An 18,777-nucleotide genomic window follows, 5' to 3' on the forward strand; every position below is an offset into this window, starting at 1 on the left:
TTTAATGCACACTAGCGCCTACATAATGGTTATTGAATACTTCACAATATATTAAGTCTAGATGTTATGATACATGCATACATTTCAATCTGTATGAGAACCCACAATCACCAATACACGTGAATGGGGGGGTGAAACCATATAGCGCTGTATATAGGTACTTGTCTCAGCTTCAGTAGAGTAAAAACTGTGAATTCTCCAGCAATATTGACAAATGAGGGGATAAATGGAAATATCTGTACTTTCACAAGACTTGGTCTCAGCCCTAATCATATCATGTCTCAAATATGTATAATAGTCTAAATAGCAGCATATGTGCATGTCCACTGACTCGAGTACAGGGGGAAAAAATGCCGTAGATTTTTAAATCTACTCGGCTGAAATCGGTGACAACTAATCAATGTACCACAGGGGGTACAAACCAACATATCATGTAACACATGCATAAAAACCCTTGACAAAACCAGCAGTTACAGTTTAATCCAATAAAAAGTGTATTGTAATTACAAAATGACATCCATAAATTGTGATACAACTGCAGCCTTTCCCTCGTTGCATTCTCACCACACTTAATGGTAACTTGTATTGCATGAGAAACGGAACATATGCATACATCAATGTAAAAACAAACAACTGTTCAGTCCCTAACAAGTCTTGTGAAAGCACAGTTCAGCATCTATTTCACTGTATTGCAAATGTAAATAAGTCAACGTTGCTGGAGAAAAAAAACGTTTATAGTGTTTTCCTCTCTTCTCCGATCTCTTTCATAGAAAGAAGTTAGATACTGCGACATGAGTAATTACAGCAATTCTAGGGTATAATAAACAAAAAAATTAACACATTTAATAAAATAAAGACATTCAAGTACAGTAAGATCTTTGCATGAAAAATACAAAACTACACAAAAAGCATTAAAATCAAATTTCAACAGTTGTGTGGGGGTGTGGGGGGCAAAAGAAGCTGAAGTGCTAGATCATTTATCCCGTACGTATCGCACGGGCACGTCGGATGCCCAGTGATGGAAGCATTGTTGTATTTTGGGCCTTTGCCTCTTAATGAGAAAGTTGTGCCTCTTCTGACGGAGCGTCTGTCGGCGATGGGGCTGTACATTACTGCAGTATCTCATTCCTCCACTTCTTTATAGCAGGCGAGCCTGTGGCTTTTTGTCCGTCTCTCATCGGTTTCACTTGACTGAACCAACACATCCACAAACCCTGAGTCAGCTGCTCTTCTGCTTTGTCCCAACTTTTCTTTTTTTTGTAAAATAAAATGGGGAAAAAAACTGAGGCATCCACGACCAGACTTTTTTCTTTTTTTTGTCTAAATGTCTTTTAGCATATTCATGTTGAAGTCACTGCATATGCTCTGGGGAAAAAAAGTGAATCTGTAGTTTGGAATTCCTCCTCCACGGCACAACGTAAAGTGTCTTTATGTCCATTCCTGCTGAAGCACAAAAGGACCCCAGCTGTTCTGCTCAGTTGTGCTGCAGTGTATTGGACTCTATAGGAGGAGCTGAGTCATACAGTGTGTCTGTGTCGTGAGTCGGCTCTCCGGCTAACGTGCATGGATTAGACAGCGTCCCTGCACCACAGTCACAGAAGAATCTGCAGAGGGAGAGGGAGGAGAAATGATGACGTTAAGTTAAACTACAGAACTACAACAGTAGAAAACACAAAATAATGGCTATGAGAGGTTGACTGATCGTCTGTAAACTTCAGTTTGAGGGACCTCTGAGAAGAATTTAGATGTCGATCGTGCAAAGTGTTCTATAGCCATGTTAATCTCTTTACAAAGGTTTTACAATCATTTAAGATGCTGTAATATTCCTTGTTACCTGTCAGGTCACTCATTAGCGAGTTAAATCTCTCGGTTAACAAAACTTCCATTGTTGTGGCAGCCAATCAAGTTTAACAGCCTCCAGCAGTTTGACACAAACGCAACTGAGATTCTCTCGTCTCGAGTAAGAGTGCATGCATTGAAATTAATTTTGGTTTTGAGGAGAGTAAGATCATTTGTTACTGCCTGATTTCCTCACTGTACTCATTATGGTTAATGTTTTTGATGAGCCATCGAAAGCTGTTATGGGTCATTAGGACTGACCTATCGTGTCTGATGAACTCCACGTCGTGTCCTTGGTGGCACTTCTTGATGCAGTTCACACAGATGGCGTTGCGGTCTGTTGTGTTACAGGTGTGACACCTGTGCGAAAAAACCCAGAGAGAGTTTTGCTCGTTAGCGATCACAAAACAGACTTAACTGCTGAGGATCTTCCAATCACTTAAACCACCACATTACCTGTAAAAATCGTGCATTGGGTAGCTGGTGTAACTTGAAATCTTGTACAGACACTGACCTCTGCTCACAGCCTTTTCAATGGCATCTTGATTGTTCATTATTTTATTATCTAAAAGAAAAAGAAAATAATGCTGTCAGTTACATTTAGATCTGACGTTTTTTATATATGTGTTTTAACCAAGAGAAAATACTGTGACTGTACCTTTCATTGTAACATTGACACCAGACGCAAGAAACAATCCCCCAAAGCGATTGTTGAAGATCTGATTGCCCTCTAGAGTCGCTGTGGCATGGTTGGTGATCTCAATACCTGGCAAACAAACATTTTATTTCACGGTGAACTCTGTTGATATAAGTGGAATGTTTAAAAGCCGTAATGAGACAAAAAATATAATAACAAATAACAGCATGTGCGCATAGTTTTACCCACCTGCAGCAAAGCCATCAAATATCCTGTTTTTTCGTAGGACGGGATGACTGTTGGTGCTAATGAGGACTCCTGCTTGGGCATTTCTGAAGATGTCGTTTTCTTCTAACAACCCTGAAGACAACCATAAGACAGTCAATTACAAAAACCATGCATGCAAATCGACTTTAAAAAGTGCCCAACTACTTGAACCTATGCAAACTTAAACTCAAAATCTTTTTAATAAGAATAGTTACCTCTTCCACCATTGAATATACAGATTCCTCCATCTCTGCCGTCATGTATCTTGTTTCTCCTCAGAGTGGGGTTGCTGTCCGTCTTGATCCACACTCCTGCCATAGCGTTGTCAAAGATCTCGTTGTCCTCAATGAAGCCTAAGCCTGAAAAACATTCAGCGTTCAGGTTTGGTCATTAGGGCAAAGCTGCTGTCACGCTGATCAAACCGTTCATGAGCAACAGCCCATACAGAAGACACTGGGCTGCCTCTCACCTGAGTTGTAAACCAAAATGCCTCCATTCTGGCCTCCCCAGATCTTGTTCCTCCTGATCTTAGGATTGCTGCCAGTCCTGTCAAAAAAACAAAAAAAAACACCCACGGCATACTGTGTTAATAATACTTAATACATTTCCTATCATAACTATGTTAACATCAGGTCTTGAGTGTGAATTTACAAGCATATTTATCTGTTGTAAACATGTGTAATGCATCTATTTAGTATTGTAATCATTTAACACGCACCTAATTTGAACTCCAGAATACATATGATTGTAGATATCATTGTCTTCCAGCACACCATGGCCATTGTCATAGAAGTAGACACCAACCTGTTAAAACGACAGATAATAAAAAATAAATAACATTATCTTATTTATTCATACGTGCATTTTATGTTTATGTTACTATATGATATTTAACAACATTACACTCACACATCACATATTGGAAATTGTGACTACACATAGGAGAGAATTATGCTGTAAGTGCAGGTAAAACTACATCAGGTAACACTACAACTCTGATTCACGACTTTCATTTAATCCTCACTAGTAAACTTGTAACCGCCCCGTCATCTTACCTGCTTCCCGCTGTGTATCCTGTTCCTCCTCAGTACTGGCGTGCTGCCTGTTGTTACCCACACTCCTGCCAGTGTGTTGCTGTACACCTCGTTCTCCTCAATGACGCCTTGTCCTTTTTCATGCTGCACGACACAAAACAAACCATACATTTACACGCTGTTTTTAGAACAATTATTTCAGACCTACATTTGTGGGTTAATTTAATTAGCAGCATATGCTTTTAAAATAATATTTACCACGTATATCCCGCCATGCTGGCCGTCGTGGATCTTGTTGTGTCTGACAATGGGGCAGCTGTTCGTTCTGATCTGGATTCCTGCTAGGGCGTTACCGTAGATGTCGTTTCCTTCAATGAGGCCTCGGCCATCGCCAAAAATATAAACACCACCTTGATTGCCATTAAAAATAGCATTTCCCCTGTTTGGACAAAACAAGACATTTTTAAGGACATGATACAACTCTGCATATTTAAATTATACTGTCAATGTAATAGTTGACCTCTGAAAGCCACACCCACACTGACCTTATTGTGGGGTCACTGTTCGATGTGATCCACACCCCAGCAAAGTTATTTGCATAGATCTTGTTTTCAATGAACTGGCCGCGGCCTTTTTCATGCACGTAGATGCCTCCAGTCTGGCCGTGATGAATCTCACAACGAACCACAGTTGGATTGGCGTACGCCTTCACCTCAAACCCAGCTATACGGTTTCTATGAATGTTGCAGCTCTCAAAGTAGCCCTGGACATAGACAGAATATGTTCAAATGATAGCCTCTCCAGCTGAAATACTCAGTACATGATAAAGAACCTCTACAATTTATATGTCCAAAATAAAAACACTGCAAACAGTCCAACAGTTTCAATTTGTAAATCAAACACCAATGAGATGCCTCTTACCATGCCGTGGTCAAATGTGAAAACACCCACGTCTCTGCCGTGGTGGATGTGATTCCGTCTGATGATGGGATTTCCGTGGTTTTTCACCCAGATCCCAGCCAGAGCGTTGTTTGAAATCTCATTGTCTTCATATATTCCCTTTATTGATCAAGTAGAAGGTGTTGCTTTATGTATGTATGTAAAGTGAAGCAGAAATAACTGCAGGATTAACAGAATACACAATATGGATGAGAGGCTGCGAGTTACCTGTGCATGGTCAGTGATGTACAGACCAACATTTTCACAGTCGCTGATGTTGCAGTGCTTGATTGTGGGACAAGCACCCTGGCCACTAACACAGACAGCTGACCCCACTGAAAGAAGCAGGATAGACGTGTATTACTACATAAATATCCACATCAAATATATTCCCACACAGACTCTGCAAGAAAAGATCAACTACCTGTGCACGTGCTGCGTATGATGCAGTGATCGATGATGGGGCTGCAGTTGACCGTAATCTCCAAGCAGTGGTGTGCATTGTGGTGTTGGGCGGATTTATCGTCAGGGTTGAACTGCAGTGGACACAAAAACTGTTTAGAACAACTACGACATATCGAGCAAACGCGCGTATGAACGTTTAATTGTCGTCTCACCCTAATGGTCATGTATCCAACATAAGCATCTTCTGAGCCTTCCATGAAAACAAACGTGGAGTCTCTGGTGTTCTCAATGATGACTTTCTCTGCTACTTTTCCAGGAGCTGCACCAATGAGAAGTGAAATGAAACAAAAACACTTAACATACGTACAATCAAACTGCCTTCATGACGCATGATGCAAGACACACACATACCAGCTCCAATCATTGTGATTGGTGACTCGATGTAGATCCATTCATCTGTGTAAATACCAGAGTGGACGAATATCAGGCCGTCAAAGTGAGGCTCCTGACCTCCACCCAGAGCATCCTCAATGGTGTCATAGTACTGGAGACAACACCACAAATCAGGGGAATGACAGGAGCATTTAAGACGGAACAAATCTGACTTAAAAAGATGTTTTTATCATTTAACTTACAAACATGTTGTCTCTCCCTTTGTATCTGGCAGGATTACTGTAGAAGTGTTCCGCAAAGCCAGGTTTAACGTGTGCTCCCTTGTACTGTAAAAATGATATTAACAACACAGTTATTCACACGCACACGAAAGAAACAAATGATTTACAATGACGTAATGAAGACTCCAAATACACCACTAATGCAGGTCTCAACAAGATGGAGGAAAAATTTGAAGCCAAAAAAATGTAAGACATATTTCAACAAGAGAAATCAATCCTAAAGGTAAAAATATTCTAAGAGAATACAATTAAAAGACAGTTCTCTTCTACACACTGCTTACTGAATATCACCATTATGCCCTCTCACATGACATTAGGTGTCTGTACAAAGTAGGCTTTAATGTTCCACAGATGGGAACAACAAATGCAATTCTACATTTATCTATTACAAAGAGTAATGCTCTGCTCCAACAGCTGTCCCACTGTGGGAATTAGCTTCATGGGAGAATGATGACAACATTCTTACTTTTAAGGTGAAATGGTTGATAAAGGACAAAGAGGGAAAAAAACAGATAAAGCAAGACATTCATATAATCAGCAGTGAGTCATTTAAGGCCACAAGAGGATCCATACCAGCTGCTGAAAACTTTCCTTCCAAGGGTTTGGCTGCTCGTACTCTTCTGGGTTTATCTGGTAGAACTTCCCTGCCTCAGGGTGCATCATGGGCCGTGTGTATTCAAAGACTTCCATGTACAGCCTCTTCCTGAAACACGAAGACACAAAGATGGTTAATGCCATCCAAACTACACTGTTTGTAAAATCTGATCAAATCTGGTGATCCACACTCATAGTAACATTTACGTGACCCAAAACTAAAACTAAATGACGCAGGGTACTTATCAAGAGTAAATATTTCAACATTTTTCAACATGTCTCACCAGAGTATGGGGTCATTGGCCAGTTCACTGAAGCGTTTGCACACACATGCAGCACGGCATAAGTCTTGCTCCAACAGGTACGAGAAGATCTTTAACACCACCTCGTCTGGAAGTTTCTCCTGCAAATACTGCTCTGCTGGAGCTGCTGGGAGGAGGGTGAGATTTTGAGTTTAAAATAAATAATGTAGAGACATCACAAAACCGAGTAGTAAGTGCAAAGTCATAATCATATTGATCACCATTTTTGCAGTTTACAGACATTGCATGATGAAGAAAAACCAAACCTACAATGTTTGACAAATGCGGGTTCATAACAGGGAGCGATGCATTAACTGGCCTCTACTCTAGCAAACATGATATGACTAACAATACAATATGCTCTGATAAATGGGTCATCTTCACATTGGATTAAAAGGAAAAAGGTTAAAAGCTGCTTTTCAGACATACTGAAATTCTGTATGTGAGAATGCATGTTACTCTGTCGTTACTCTTCCCATCCTTCTGCCTCTCAAATGTCTGAGTGAGAATATAAACTTACCTGGTAAATCTTGACACTTCCCTGAAACTCTGGGACGCTTAGGTCGGTGTCCGAAATTGTCTGTGGTCGAAGTGGAAGCACCCTGTAGATCGAAAAGAAGTCAGTGGGTGGATTAAATTATTGATAAATGCCTCTTCACAAAACATTTATTCACTCTTTTTTAAAAAGGTCTGTATGAAAGTCAATGAAATGTACCTCCATGTTCGTCTTTGTCGGACACACTGTTCTCTTGGGAAGAGACTTTCTTCTAAGTTGGTAGGGACTATTCTGAGCTCCTGGACCGGATTCTTCTGCAACCATATCTGCAGGAGCGTCCTCATCTAGAAATTGAACAAAATATATTTTTTTAATTAATAGATCCCACATTATGGATAAACAAAAACAGTCTAATCTTGTTGTAAACTTGTGGAGCACATAAAGCTTCATCAATAGCATTGAATATAAACTAAATACATGTTTTAGATCATTGACGGAAGAGGCCTGAATTTACACCTTTGGCGAGTTGTTAGGCAATAACAATTTATAAAATTTCAAATTCAAAAAACATAAATATGTCTGCAATAAGCAAAAAACAACAAAGGCAATTGCCTTAGCAGTATTCATCACATAAGGTACACAGTTAACCAGTTCATTGGCTGATGCTTGTGCTATGGATTGATTACAGATCCTATCAAGAGAGGATTCAATCAACACTCAAAACAAAACAACCACAGCATCAACCCTGAAGTAAACCAGAAATCTATTTATAAACCTATTCACCATGACGTGATGAGTTGATGGCTACCCCAAATGGGAGATGCAAACTCTTGTGTGCTTGTTGCTCTGGTTGCAAAGATGACTCTCCCAGCTACTGGGCCAGCAACCACTACAAACACTGTACATGTAACAAAGTTGACTAACTAAATAAAATTATCTCTGGAAAAAAAGTAATGTTCTCCTGCCTTGATCAACAAAAACAGATTTTACTGAACAGCATGTATACTATACATTATGTTAAATCCCATAACAAGAGTCTTGTCTATGCTGTACACATCTCACACTGAGAATTAGTACAGCTTTACTGTTTCATTGATACAGTAAGAATGACACACAAAAAATATCAGAATGAACAGAAATGTGTTTCCTATCAGGATGTTTTAATGGGATGAGTAGGAGTTAACCCACTGCTGATTGTTATTCAGCTGATGCTGGGTGATTCAATATCACAACATGCTACTGGAGCACCTGACGACGATCAAACACATTCACCTGTAACGTTACCGACCACTGTTGCCCAGGTGTCTCATGCCAACGTCCAGCAATGGCGATTAAACATAGAGCATCTTTAGCTAATGTTTACTTTGCCAAAAAATATGTAGGCGACATTCGTTTACGATTCGCCGTCTGTATTTACACATAGTTCATGGAAATAAAACCTCAAGCTCAGTGTAATAGATGGTTACTACATTGATATGAACAGTTATAACGCAACATTTTTTAATAACGCCAGGACGCAGGTAGCTAGCAATAAATGCTAATAATAACAGCTAACTAGCACAGGCTCCGTCCATGTAGCATGCTAAGACAACAGGCAAAGCCACTTCGTGTATCACTATCTGCGTTTGTCACTGGTAAACCAAGCAACCCGTAATCTAATTAGTGTCAGTCACACCACAAGTGTAACATTAGCTGACGAAATGCACAGTTTATCGTCGACACAAGACCAGACAAGTAAAAGAAAAACAGACTCTGCTAAAAAAGAATTAACCAAAACAAAGCGCGGCCTCAATGCTAGACTAAAACGTAAGCCTCGGTGTTTCTTGGCTGCTTGACTGCTCACTGTTTAGTCTCAAATATCCGCGCTGCTCAGCGGTACACACCTACATATGACCACAAATAACACGTTAATCTATTTAGCAATTACATACACAATTCAACCGTGAAGCGAACTGTTAGAAAAGCCAATGGGTTCAGCGAGATAACGTCACCTCTTTCCTGTTGGTTCCTCTCCGGCTGCACCGGGCGCGGCCTCGACACTCGCCTAGGTCTTCTGCTAACGTTGCTTGCTCTGACGGAGTTCATTTGGGGTGTTGTTAATCTTGAAAGAAACGCTAAAGCCTTCACAGCAGAAGAGGCGACACCGAGCACATTGTTTATGTATTTTTCGTTGTCATTTTACGATCTGCCATGTTTAGCCGCGGCTCCAGGAAAACGTACGCGGTGTGTTGTTCCCGTTCCCCTGCGCTGCTGTTACGTCTAGTCCCGTTCTACAGTAGCAGGAGGAGCCATTACAGAGAGGCACAGTCCGTCAGTCAGGCCTCTGTCACATCACATCACATGGGAGGACCTCTCGCCCGTCACGTCGTTCTCCTCGTTCACGGCGGTCTATTCAACAACAGCGTCAACTGTTTTAGCGCAACTATCAAAGAATAACGTACGGTGACTTTAGAGTGTAACACTCAAAAGTGGAGGTCAAGGATCAAGGAAATCTTACATCATCCTAATGATCACACCGAAATATCCACCATTACACAACAGCATATGGGATAAGTCTAACTGATTATGGATTAAGGTTGAGGATAAGGCTTTGGTAATGGTTTTTAAATACATGGATGTCAATGTAGTGTTCTTATAAGGACAGTGTGGGTGTGCGTGTGTGTTTTTGTCTTAATTGCCCCTTTTCTGACATACATTGATCTTGGTTATCATGGAGACCAAAAGCTGGTCTGAATTAGGCAGACACTCATTTCTGAGAAACTGATTACAATTAGGGCTAATCTTTGAATTGTGGTTAGGTTAAGGTAAGGGTTAGGCATTAACCGGTTAAGGTTAATGTTAGGGATAATGCTTTGTTTAGGCCGTTAAATTACATGGACATCAATGCAGTCTAAAAGAGAAGCTCTCAAATCTGTGTGCATGTGTGGTGCCCTCCATTATGTGTGGGTCAAATAGAGGGTTTTCACTTCACATGTGCATTGGAACTCAGTATTTTGAGGAGATTTATAATGATGCCATTGTTCCCTCATATTTAGAGGAGCTTTTTGAGGTATGTGCTGAAGATGCCCGATACATACAGACATGGAGGAGGTATGTATTCAGTGCTTTCTGTCATTAAACCTTTGCACGTGGTTTACATTGTGAAACTATTATTTTAAACTTTATTTTTATTTCAAAAAGCTGAATAAAAATGTGACTGAAAAAGAGGCTGGTTCTTCAGGGGGCCCCTGTAACTCTGAGCCAGGCCTGTGGCCCCCTCCTAACGGATTATAACATTAATATCTTGTGATGATACAGTGCTAAATCATGTGGATCATTGATTAATCATCAAATGATTAATCATGTAATCAATGGGTAATTACTCTATTATTAATCAGTGTAAACCTGGTTTATTGGATTGTGATTAGTAGTCTGTTTGTGTTGATATCATCATTATAAAGGGAATGCATTAGATAACAAATCAACAAGAAGATCTGATTAAACAGATGTATCAGTATCATACATACTCCAAACACAGTATGTGTAATTCTTCCATTTTACATTGACAGGGGTAAAAGTAACCTGAAAAGCAATCCATGCATCATTTTTGCAAAATCTGATTAGCTATTTAATTTATTTTCAGTTTCCTGTATTTATAAGTTCACTTCATGTCTAATCAAAACAGACAATTGACACTTGACCTGCACTGTATCTATGTAGTAGACAGCTTGTCCACTAGATGTCTCTTCACCTCTACCTCTAAGTATGCACTACATGTGTTGGTAAGATGAGCATCACATGACACTTTACCTTTGTCTGTGTCTTTTTTTCCCTCCTTTGTCTTAATGATGCCTCACCCTAGAGATTCTTTAACGCCTCAATTTAAACACAAGTTTTTTGTTTCGTTTGATGTATATATATATATATATATATATATATGTGTGTGTGTGTGTTTTAATTCCTCTCAGACACTGGTAAAACCCTGCTTTTTATCTTCCAAGACCTCCTGCCCCATAGGCTGCTGCCATGACAACAGTGGGGTGGTTTGTCATTTACTGATTGTGTGCATTCAATACATTGAACCATGACCTCCTGTTTGACTGACCGAACCCCATTTTTTATAGCAGCTATTTTCAGCATTGCATTGCATGCAAGTAGGATATCAATATGTCCCTGTGGTGACAACATGCTAATTAATTAGCACATGTAATGGCTCATCTAAATTAATACAGTTCCACTGATTAATTAAGTACCTGTAAAACTGTTTTGCAACTGCCTTTAGGTGGCAGCATTTGCACAACTGATGCAATGCTGTTGTTTCATGCAAACTTATATATTTTTTTGTCTGTTTGCTTTCCTATTGTTTCTTGTGCTTTCACTCAACCACGGGCCTGTCAGCAGGACCATCTGTAAATTGTTGTTCTGTGGTCAGTGACCCATTTGTCTGTCTGTCTGATGGGGTTAATGTTGGCTGGCCTCAGTTGGGATCACCTTGTGTTGAAAATGGTTTTGTAAGAAACCCGTTGTTCACATTAAGAAAAAGTTCTTGTTCTGGTTGTTGTGTCATCTATTTTTTAATCAGCAGTTTTATCAAAGTGATTACTTTTAAAGAATGGATTCACCTTTTGGTGTTTTCAGTGACAACACAAATTACCTTTCTGTTCACACTCCAGTAGCTGTGTTCCTCTGATGACAAAGATGGACTGACATAGTATCCTTTATTATACCAGATCACTTACCCCCTTAGACGAATATACTGAAATGTACCTTTACAGCTTTAAACACAGACATCTTAACTGTCAAGATCTATTGTTTTTGATGCTAATATGTAGGAGATATGACAGTGAGGCACATGTGTTGGCTTGGTAACCAATCTAGTATCCAGTGGCAACAGAGGTCTATTGAATGCTGGGTGGCTCTGCGCTGGCTGGTGAGCCCACCACTCTCCTGTGTCACCAAGTTAAAAAGGTGCATCCATATAGCGGCTCTCAGTAATGGTAGCGTTGTGTAATGTTGTGGGTGAGTGTGCTTGGGGAGGGGTCACTAAAAATACAAATGCTCTTTGTGTCTAACAACCTAATGTACTGACCTGCAGGTGGTAGCACTCTCTGTCTCCATCACTTTCACTGTCTATTTACACATGCACACACACACTGCATTCTTCCTTGTAACAGGATGAACATGTTGTGGGATTGTCTCCATTCTTGGCCATCACTGAATCCTATCCATATCTGAAGGCATCCACTGGTGCAGAGGCAGACACAACAGGATAAGCGTCTTTGTCTCTGACTGTCTGTCAGAGACACCCCCCCCCCCCGAAGCCTCGCTTCTATTTGGGCGGCTGTTACAGAGAGGGCAGATGGCTCATTACCATAAATAGGACAGAGAGAGTAAGTGAGGGGGCCTTGCACACCGACCAACAGGACCATGCCACCCAAAACCAAGGAAATGGGAGGCCGTTGCTAGGAGAGAGGAAAGACAGCTTTATGGCAACACAAAGCTGATTTCCCCCATCCGACCTCATATCGCTTCCACCCCCTCGTTCTCTGCTCTGGGGACAGTGCCTTGAATCTGCTGGTCGGGGGACAGATGGTCGATGGGCCCCACCGTCTATACAGCTGGACACAGGCTACACTAGCACAGTCAGACCTGGCAGGACTGAATCACACCTCAATCCATTCAACGTATCAGAAGCAGGAACAGAAAGTGCAGAAGCCCAGGCCATCAGCTAAGAATAGATCTACACTTGTTGCCCACAGAAAATGTGTGGCTGCACAATAGATGATAATATGTTTAGAGTTTGTCTTTGTAATGGCGTAATGCTGTGTCTCGGAGGAGAATCAGTCACGGAGGATAATGGCAGGTTGTCGTTTGCTTGTGTCTTGTTGTCATTTAGTTTATTAACACTTAATGACAATGATCTGCCAACTCTTGTAAAGGAAAGTTCTGAAACGATAAACCATAAACACCCCGGACTCATAAACACACACACAGTTTGACACCATGACCTGTTTTTTTTCTGCTAATATGAACACCCTCGTCTGAATGACTGAACTTGTTACATGTATCCACCAACGTGCAAACACAAATACAAAAGAAGAAGCACTTCTGCTTATGGAAAGTATCACAGCCAGCCCACCACACCTGAAACAAAAGCACATCTGCTCTCACTAGACCTCTGGTTGAAAGGGCAAGTGCAGCCAACTGTTTCACAGACAGGAAGGAGGAGAAATCAATCGAGAGAACAACAGTCTAATTTGAGCGAATGAAAATAATAAACAAATACTTTGGTGTGTTTTCCTTTTTTTTTTTACCGGTTATTTCTGATTGGATCCGATTTGACCAGATTCAATCGCATCAAATGCTTTGTCCATATTAATTCCCTCTCGTTTGACATGATAATGTGGATTAATGTTTATTGATTATCTTTTACGACCTTTGGTGTATTGTCACATGGGTGGGTGGGTGGGGTGGAGTTGGGGGGGAGTTGGGGGGGGGGGGGCGCAAACTGAGGGATGATGTCTGACTCCTGTGCTGCAGGAGAAAAGGATGGGAGAGGAGGGAGGAAAGAAGGGACAGCAAACCAGAACAAGGGGAAGAAAGTGTGGCAGCAGCATGACAACTAAGTAGAACAGAGGCGGTCCTGCATCACCTAGCCATCCGCCCTGGTTGCATAGGAACACGAGGGCCATGCCTACCCTGCAGACACACTCCTCTCCTCTCTTCTAAGCCATGCTTCATTACCCAGTGCTCAGCCAGGCACAGAGAAGCACTGCACCACTTTCTCAACACTATACATCCGTGTGCCCCCTCACAGTCAGCCAGGCTCTCTGTAGACCCAGGCAGGTTATGCTCTGCCCCTCAGGCATCAGGTCATTCTCACTTTATACATGCACTTGTATGTGACATACAACGCACTATACTTGTATCATCATAAGCAGACATCCACACAGTCCTGTCGGATGAATCCCTTCATCGATGCCACCCATCCTTGTTCCAAACATGCTTGATTGAGGTGATTGAACGAATAATGAGTTTAAAAAGTGCATATAATGGTGGACGTTACACAGTATTTTCGTACAAATGAACTGTCAATATTGTTATGTTAACATTGTTTTTTTGCCACCAGTACATTATTTTCAAACCCTTCTGACATTGTACAGATGTCACAGCTGAATATATCTTTTAAAGGTCACAGGAATGTGTAAGAATCTTGTGGTAAACCTGCTAATTGCAAAAAATAACAGACAACTCTTCAACTCATCCCTCCCGTTCCCAAGCATGTCAGGCAATTATGGAAGCCTGTGATTACCAGAGATGATGTCGTTCTTCTTTGTTTGCGTAATAAGCTTCCACTTCAAGACGCTCTGGATGCATGGCCGTGCAAGATGGTGGCCACAGTAAAGCAAGGCCCTTGCACAGAGAACATACAGTATATTCAATTTCGGCCAATATATACCCTCCTGACTGTTGCCTGAAGTCAAATTGAGGATTATATTTTTTAAATTGGTATCCCATAACCTCAGGGTTTGAGATTAGTGATACTTTGACACCAAAATGCGGTCACAGTCAGATTTCCATGTGCATATTTTGCGACGATCACTTCAAAACTGCACGTACAAGTTAAAAATGATCACATTACATGAGAAAACAACCACACACACACACACACACGTTTTCACACCGCTCAAGGAGAACTACCAATCCCTCATACATGTCATAGCCCACTGCAGAGCTGGTAGTGCCAGACAACAGTGCCAGGCACAAGACTACCATTGTACCACAAGATAAAAGTGTGTCTGTGACCAAGGCAAGGCGGGGAGGACCAGATGCAGTATAAAGATAAGGGAGTGTCAAAGAAACAAAGCTTCTGGTGTTGTGTTGTTGTTTACGTTGAACTCATTGGCTGACCAGACTTCATGACTCCACGTCGCTGATGGGCCGTTTTAAATGGCAGGTACATGTCAGAGTGGGACATCTTTCCTTTATCCCCCCCTCTTACTTTGCACTTAATTGACTGCAAGTGTTCATTTGCCTGCAAGAAGCAGTCATTTAGGCTGAATAACAAAATTTAGCTGGGCAATAGAACAGCTAGAGATCAATGGGTTAATTCAATTGCCCCCTGCACGTGGTGTATTGTATCGCAGGGCCATTCGAGAGTCTTTAAAAGAGGAGTCATGCCGTTTTAGTGTGCTTAAAAGTGCCAGGGATAACATGGATATTGGTCAATAAAGAACAACACTGAAGGCAATGAAATAAAAAAAAAAGGGACCAAAGTTCATTACAAGGTGTACGGAACAAAAGGTTTGGCAAACTGTCACTAAATACAATCTGAGCTTTTCAGAGATTGTAACAATGAATCATCATTAATTTTTTTCAGAGGTTACTAAAGGTCTACTGTAAGTCTATGTTTCTTAGTGAATGCGTCATTACAAATAGTTTACATGATTGTTTACCTCATCGTTTACTGAGCTCAAATAAAACTCATGGCTTAATAGTTAGTTACACTGCTGGCTTCTTTTCCATGAAGGATATTAAATTCACTGTGCTTGGTTAATGTTGGTACACTTAATTCTCCACTGGAACAGACACTTGGACCTGTTTATACAAGCATCTGTCCAATCTAACCCGAACAAATAGACTGAATCAATACTGAATTACAGGATATTTGCTTCACTGTTGAAAGGATCATTCCTCCGCCCTACATGTTGAGCATTTTATTGCCTGTGCATTAAAGGTGACAGTTATCAGCTGACAGATAACAGACAATCAGCCCACTGCTGCACTGCTGACACAATTCATAAGACCCAGTTAGCAGCAAAGGATTGTCAAACAAAGGCTCCTGTAGGCAAACACACTCATCACATGAGGATAACTGCAGGCCGAATCTGGCAAAGGCTCCAGGGAAAACAAACCTGAAGAACAAAGACAGTGTTGCATTTGAAACAGCGGACCCCGCCTGGTTGCTCAGCTGACAGTTAAAGGGCATACACATATTTACACCGTTTTCATTGTAAATATGTTCATTTAGTGATGCTTGTTTTATTTTTATTTATTTTTTCCGTTGACCGGCAGTTTTTTTTCCTTCTTGTGCAATTAACCCAGCAGGTGGCATCTGGAAAGCTTCACAGTCAAGTTTCATTCTTGTCCTGGAGAGAATGCAAATACGACCTGTTTAACCAGTAACCACCCTGACCATACTTACCTAGGAAAATGAAAATGCCATGGCGCACATGTGTGCACATGCAGTTGCGTGGGTTTCAGTGCGTTAGCACTCTTTAATCTGTGTCACAGTTCTCACATGGGCTCCTGCATTTCGCATTTCAAAGACGGTTCAAACTAATTAGATCAGGGTGCCGCTTGTCTGTTGATCTTCATTCCCATAACAATTGCTGATGATTGTTTGAACATCTAAATCCTCTGTCTGCAAGGACAAGGACAGTGGCTGAACTTTGTGTCCTCACTTGACCAAGGAAGAAAATAATGGCCAAAGTCATACAGAAACACAACTTTTTATTAAGAGCATGTTGCATGTCTGTGTTTGTGTGAGTAAGAGAGAAAGAGAGGGGGAGATTAGACTGATTCACAAGACAATCATGTTCCAAGTCTTAACAGCTAGTTTCCTCTGAAATGTGATTTAATCTGTCTTGTTTTCACCTCTTTACTGTCTGCGTATCAAAGTGTGAGTGTTTGTGTTCCCACTGCAGAAAACCAAAGCTGTGTGAAATGAGACAAAAGAAAACAGGCATCAGAACAACAAAGAGCAAGAGGACAGATTGAATGAAGAGCAGCATACAAACAAGGCTTGTCACTAATAGAGACTTTTATGAGCTCCAGACCTGCTGAAATGGAGTGCCGTGCGTGTGCAGCAGCTCTTATCGGCTCGCTGGCAGCGAGGGGAGGGTGAGAGCATCCACACTTGTGCTCTGTAAAAATGGTCTGATTCATTTTCCACATGAGAGGGTCTCACTGGGGCGGCATCAGACCAGCCAGTCCACGCAGATTTATGGACCATTAATGCAGCAGGCCTCCTGACCACTATGCCACCATAGGCTGGCTGCTAAGACACACTGCATCCTCATTCATGCTCGCTCACGACCCTCCATCACAGGCAGACTTTTTTATTGTTCATCTCTTCATCTGTACCACTTTTACTGCCTCACGCGGACTCCTCTGAAAGTCTATAATCCTTCGATTCTTTACCTCTACCCCTTTTGATACAAATTGAATCAAATTTTCAAAGTCCCATCATCAGCTCTTTGGTCAGACAGAATGTTCTATGACGCAGGAAATGCACCACTACCGTTATGAACATCTCTGATGGTGGTCAGCGGGGCTCACTGTTTTAGCCTAACAGTTTTACAATCAGATTAGCACCATCGCAGGCACACGGACTAATGGATCTGTCTTTTCAAGGCATCTTCAATCAAGTGTTTCCCTGGTGATTCATGCATCTAGTTCTCCCCTCTCATTTGCTAGATCTGCAACTTCATCATCCCTGGGAGTGATTCTTGAAGGGAAAATGGGACACAGTCTATGCTGCTCGCTGGCCCTAAGAATAGCTCAGTGTGCAAGAAAACGATGCCACGGCAACCTGCGCAATGGCTCAGAAAAACATGAATGAATCAATTCAATAATTAATGAAAACGAAGGCGTTCGGGGAGCCAGTAAATCTCTCTTCAAGCACCTGACTTGTATATACTTTAAAACATAGCTACTCATCAAAAAAGAAAAAGAAAATAAATAAAGAAGAAGTAAATGGAGCAACTTTACTGTTAAAAGCCACAAGCCCCAGATCAACAAAAAAAAATACTTCCCACAATATCAGACAGGCATTAACTCTGACACATAACAGTCATTATGCTACTGCAAAGCCTGTTTGTCCAGTTGAAAAGAAGGAGAAAAATATGGGTGTGCATCGACAACACTGCTTAAGTATTTACAGCAGCACTGCCGCACGGCAGGTATTTGGGTTTGAGACACAGTAAAAGCAAACACAGAGGATATTAGATCGGTCAACAGAGGGACACTCGTGTACGCCTATGAAGCGGAATTGGCGAGATGAGTTAGGTATCACCATTATGTGAAAGTTACAGTTTGGTGTGAAGTCAGTTGGCCAGTAAAGCTGCACCCAACAGATAGCCTGGAAGAGACACACACAGAAAAAAAAAGTTTCACAGCCTTTCTGGGAGTACTCCTATCCAAACACAGCTATATGTGACGTATAATAGCCCTGTGAATGTGAGAGGTTGTGTTTTCACTTATTTGTGTATTATTTTTAACGTCATTTTAATGTTACTGTACAGCACTTTGGGCAACTGTGCTATAAATAAAGTGGATTGGATATATACTAAAATAAATTACTTTTACTTTCTGACCCAAATACAACTGTGCTCTTTTTCTTTCTCTTTCTCTTCCCATTTATTTTTCTTCACTTTGTTGCTTTGCACACAAGCTCAGGTATCACCCAGCACGAGTCTGATGTGAATGTACATGTCACTCAATGCTCATTGAATCATCATTTACTCTAGGAGGGGCCTTGTTGAGGGTCCACTATCGTCATGAGACTGGGTGTGGTGACACGTCCTTTCTCTCCGCCCCGAGGTGTTTG

The 18,777-nt window shown here is 41.3% G+C and overlaps 1 protein-coding gene across 2 annotated transcripts; it reads right to left on the minus strand.

Moving 5' to 3' along the window:
* Window position 1: 1 nt before the first annotated feature.
* fbxo11a (F-box protein 11a) lies at window positions 2-9,448 on the minus strand. 2 transcript variants are annotated; one of them, XM_083897679.1, is made up of 22 exons: window positions 9,179-9,448; window positions 7,407-7,531; window positions 7,212-7,293; window positions 6,674-6,815; window positions 6,369-6,498; window positions 5,757-5,840; window positions 5,533-5,665; window positions 5,334-5,440; window positions 5,141-5,252; window positions 4,945-5,051; window positions 4,699-4,836; window positions 4,323-4,540; window positions 4,036-4,216; window positions 3,799-3,921; window positions 3,462-3,547; window positions 3,213-3,289; window positions 2,959-3,102; window positions 2,726-2,836; window positions 2,498-2,605; window positions 2,296-2,404; window positions 2,101-2,199; window positions 2-1,604 (listed from the first exon to the last, which is right to left on the minus strand). In XM_083897679.1, exons 1-22 carry the CDS (start codon window positions 9,270-9,272, stop codon window positions 1,475-1,477), a joined length of 2,640 nt encoding a protein of 879 aa, XP_083753805.1. In that variant the 5' UTR covers window positions 9,273-9,448; the 3' UTR covers window positions 2-1,474. The 2 variants fall into 2 exon arrangements, with proteins under 2 accessions (XP_083753805.1, XP_083753804.1); XM_083897678.1 differs by having other exon boundaries at window positions 6,674-6,818.
* Window positions 9,449-18,777: the final 9,329 nt, after the last annotated feature.

The sequence above is a fragment of the Microchirus variegatus genome (genome assembly GCF_963457635.1).
Source record: "Microchirus variegatus genome assembly, chromosome: 11".
NCBI classification, from domain to species: Eukaryota; Metazoa; Chordata; class Actinopteri; order Pleuronectiformes; family Soleidae; genus Microchirus; species Microchirus variegatus.

Bases quoted from the DNA above. Each gene is read 5' to 3' on its own strand.
- fbxo11a (XM_083897678.1), bottom strand. From the start codon at position 9,272: ATGAACTCCGTCAGAGCAAGCAACGTTAGCAGAAGACCTAGGCGAGTG. The intron at 5,052-5,140 runs GTAGTTGATCTT...TGCTTCTTTCAG, and splicing joins CATACGCAGCACGTGCACAG to TGGGGTCAGCTGTCTGTGTT. The intron at 4,541-4,698 runs GTAAGAGGCATC...GTCTATGTCCAG, and splicing joins TCACATTTGACCACGGCATG to GGCTACTTTGAGAGCTGCAA.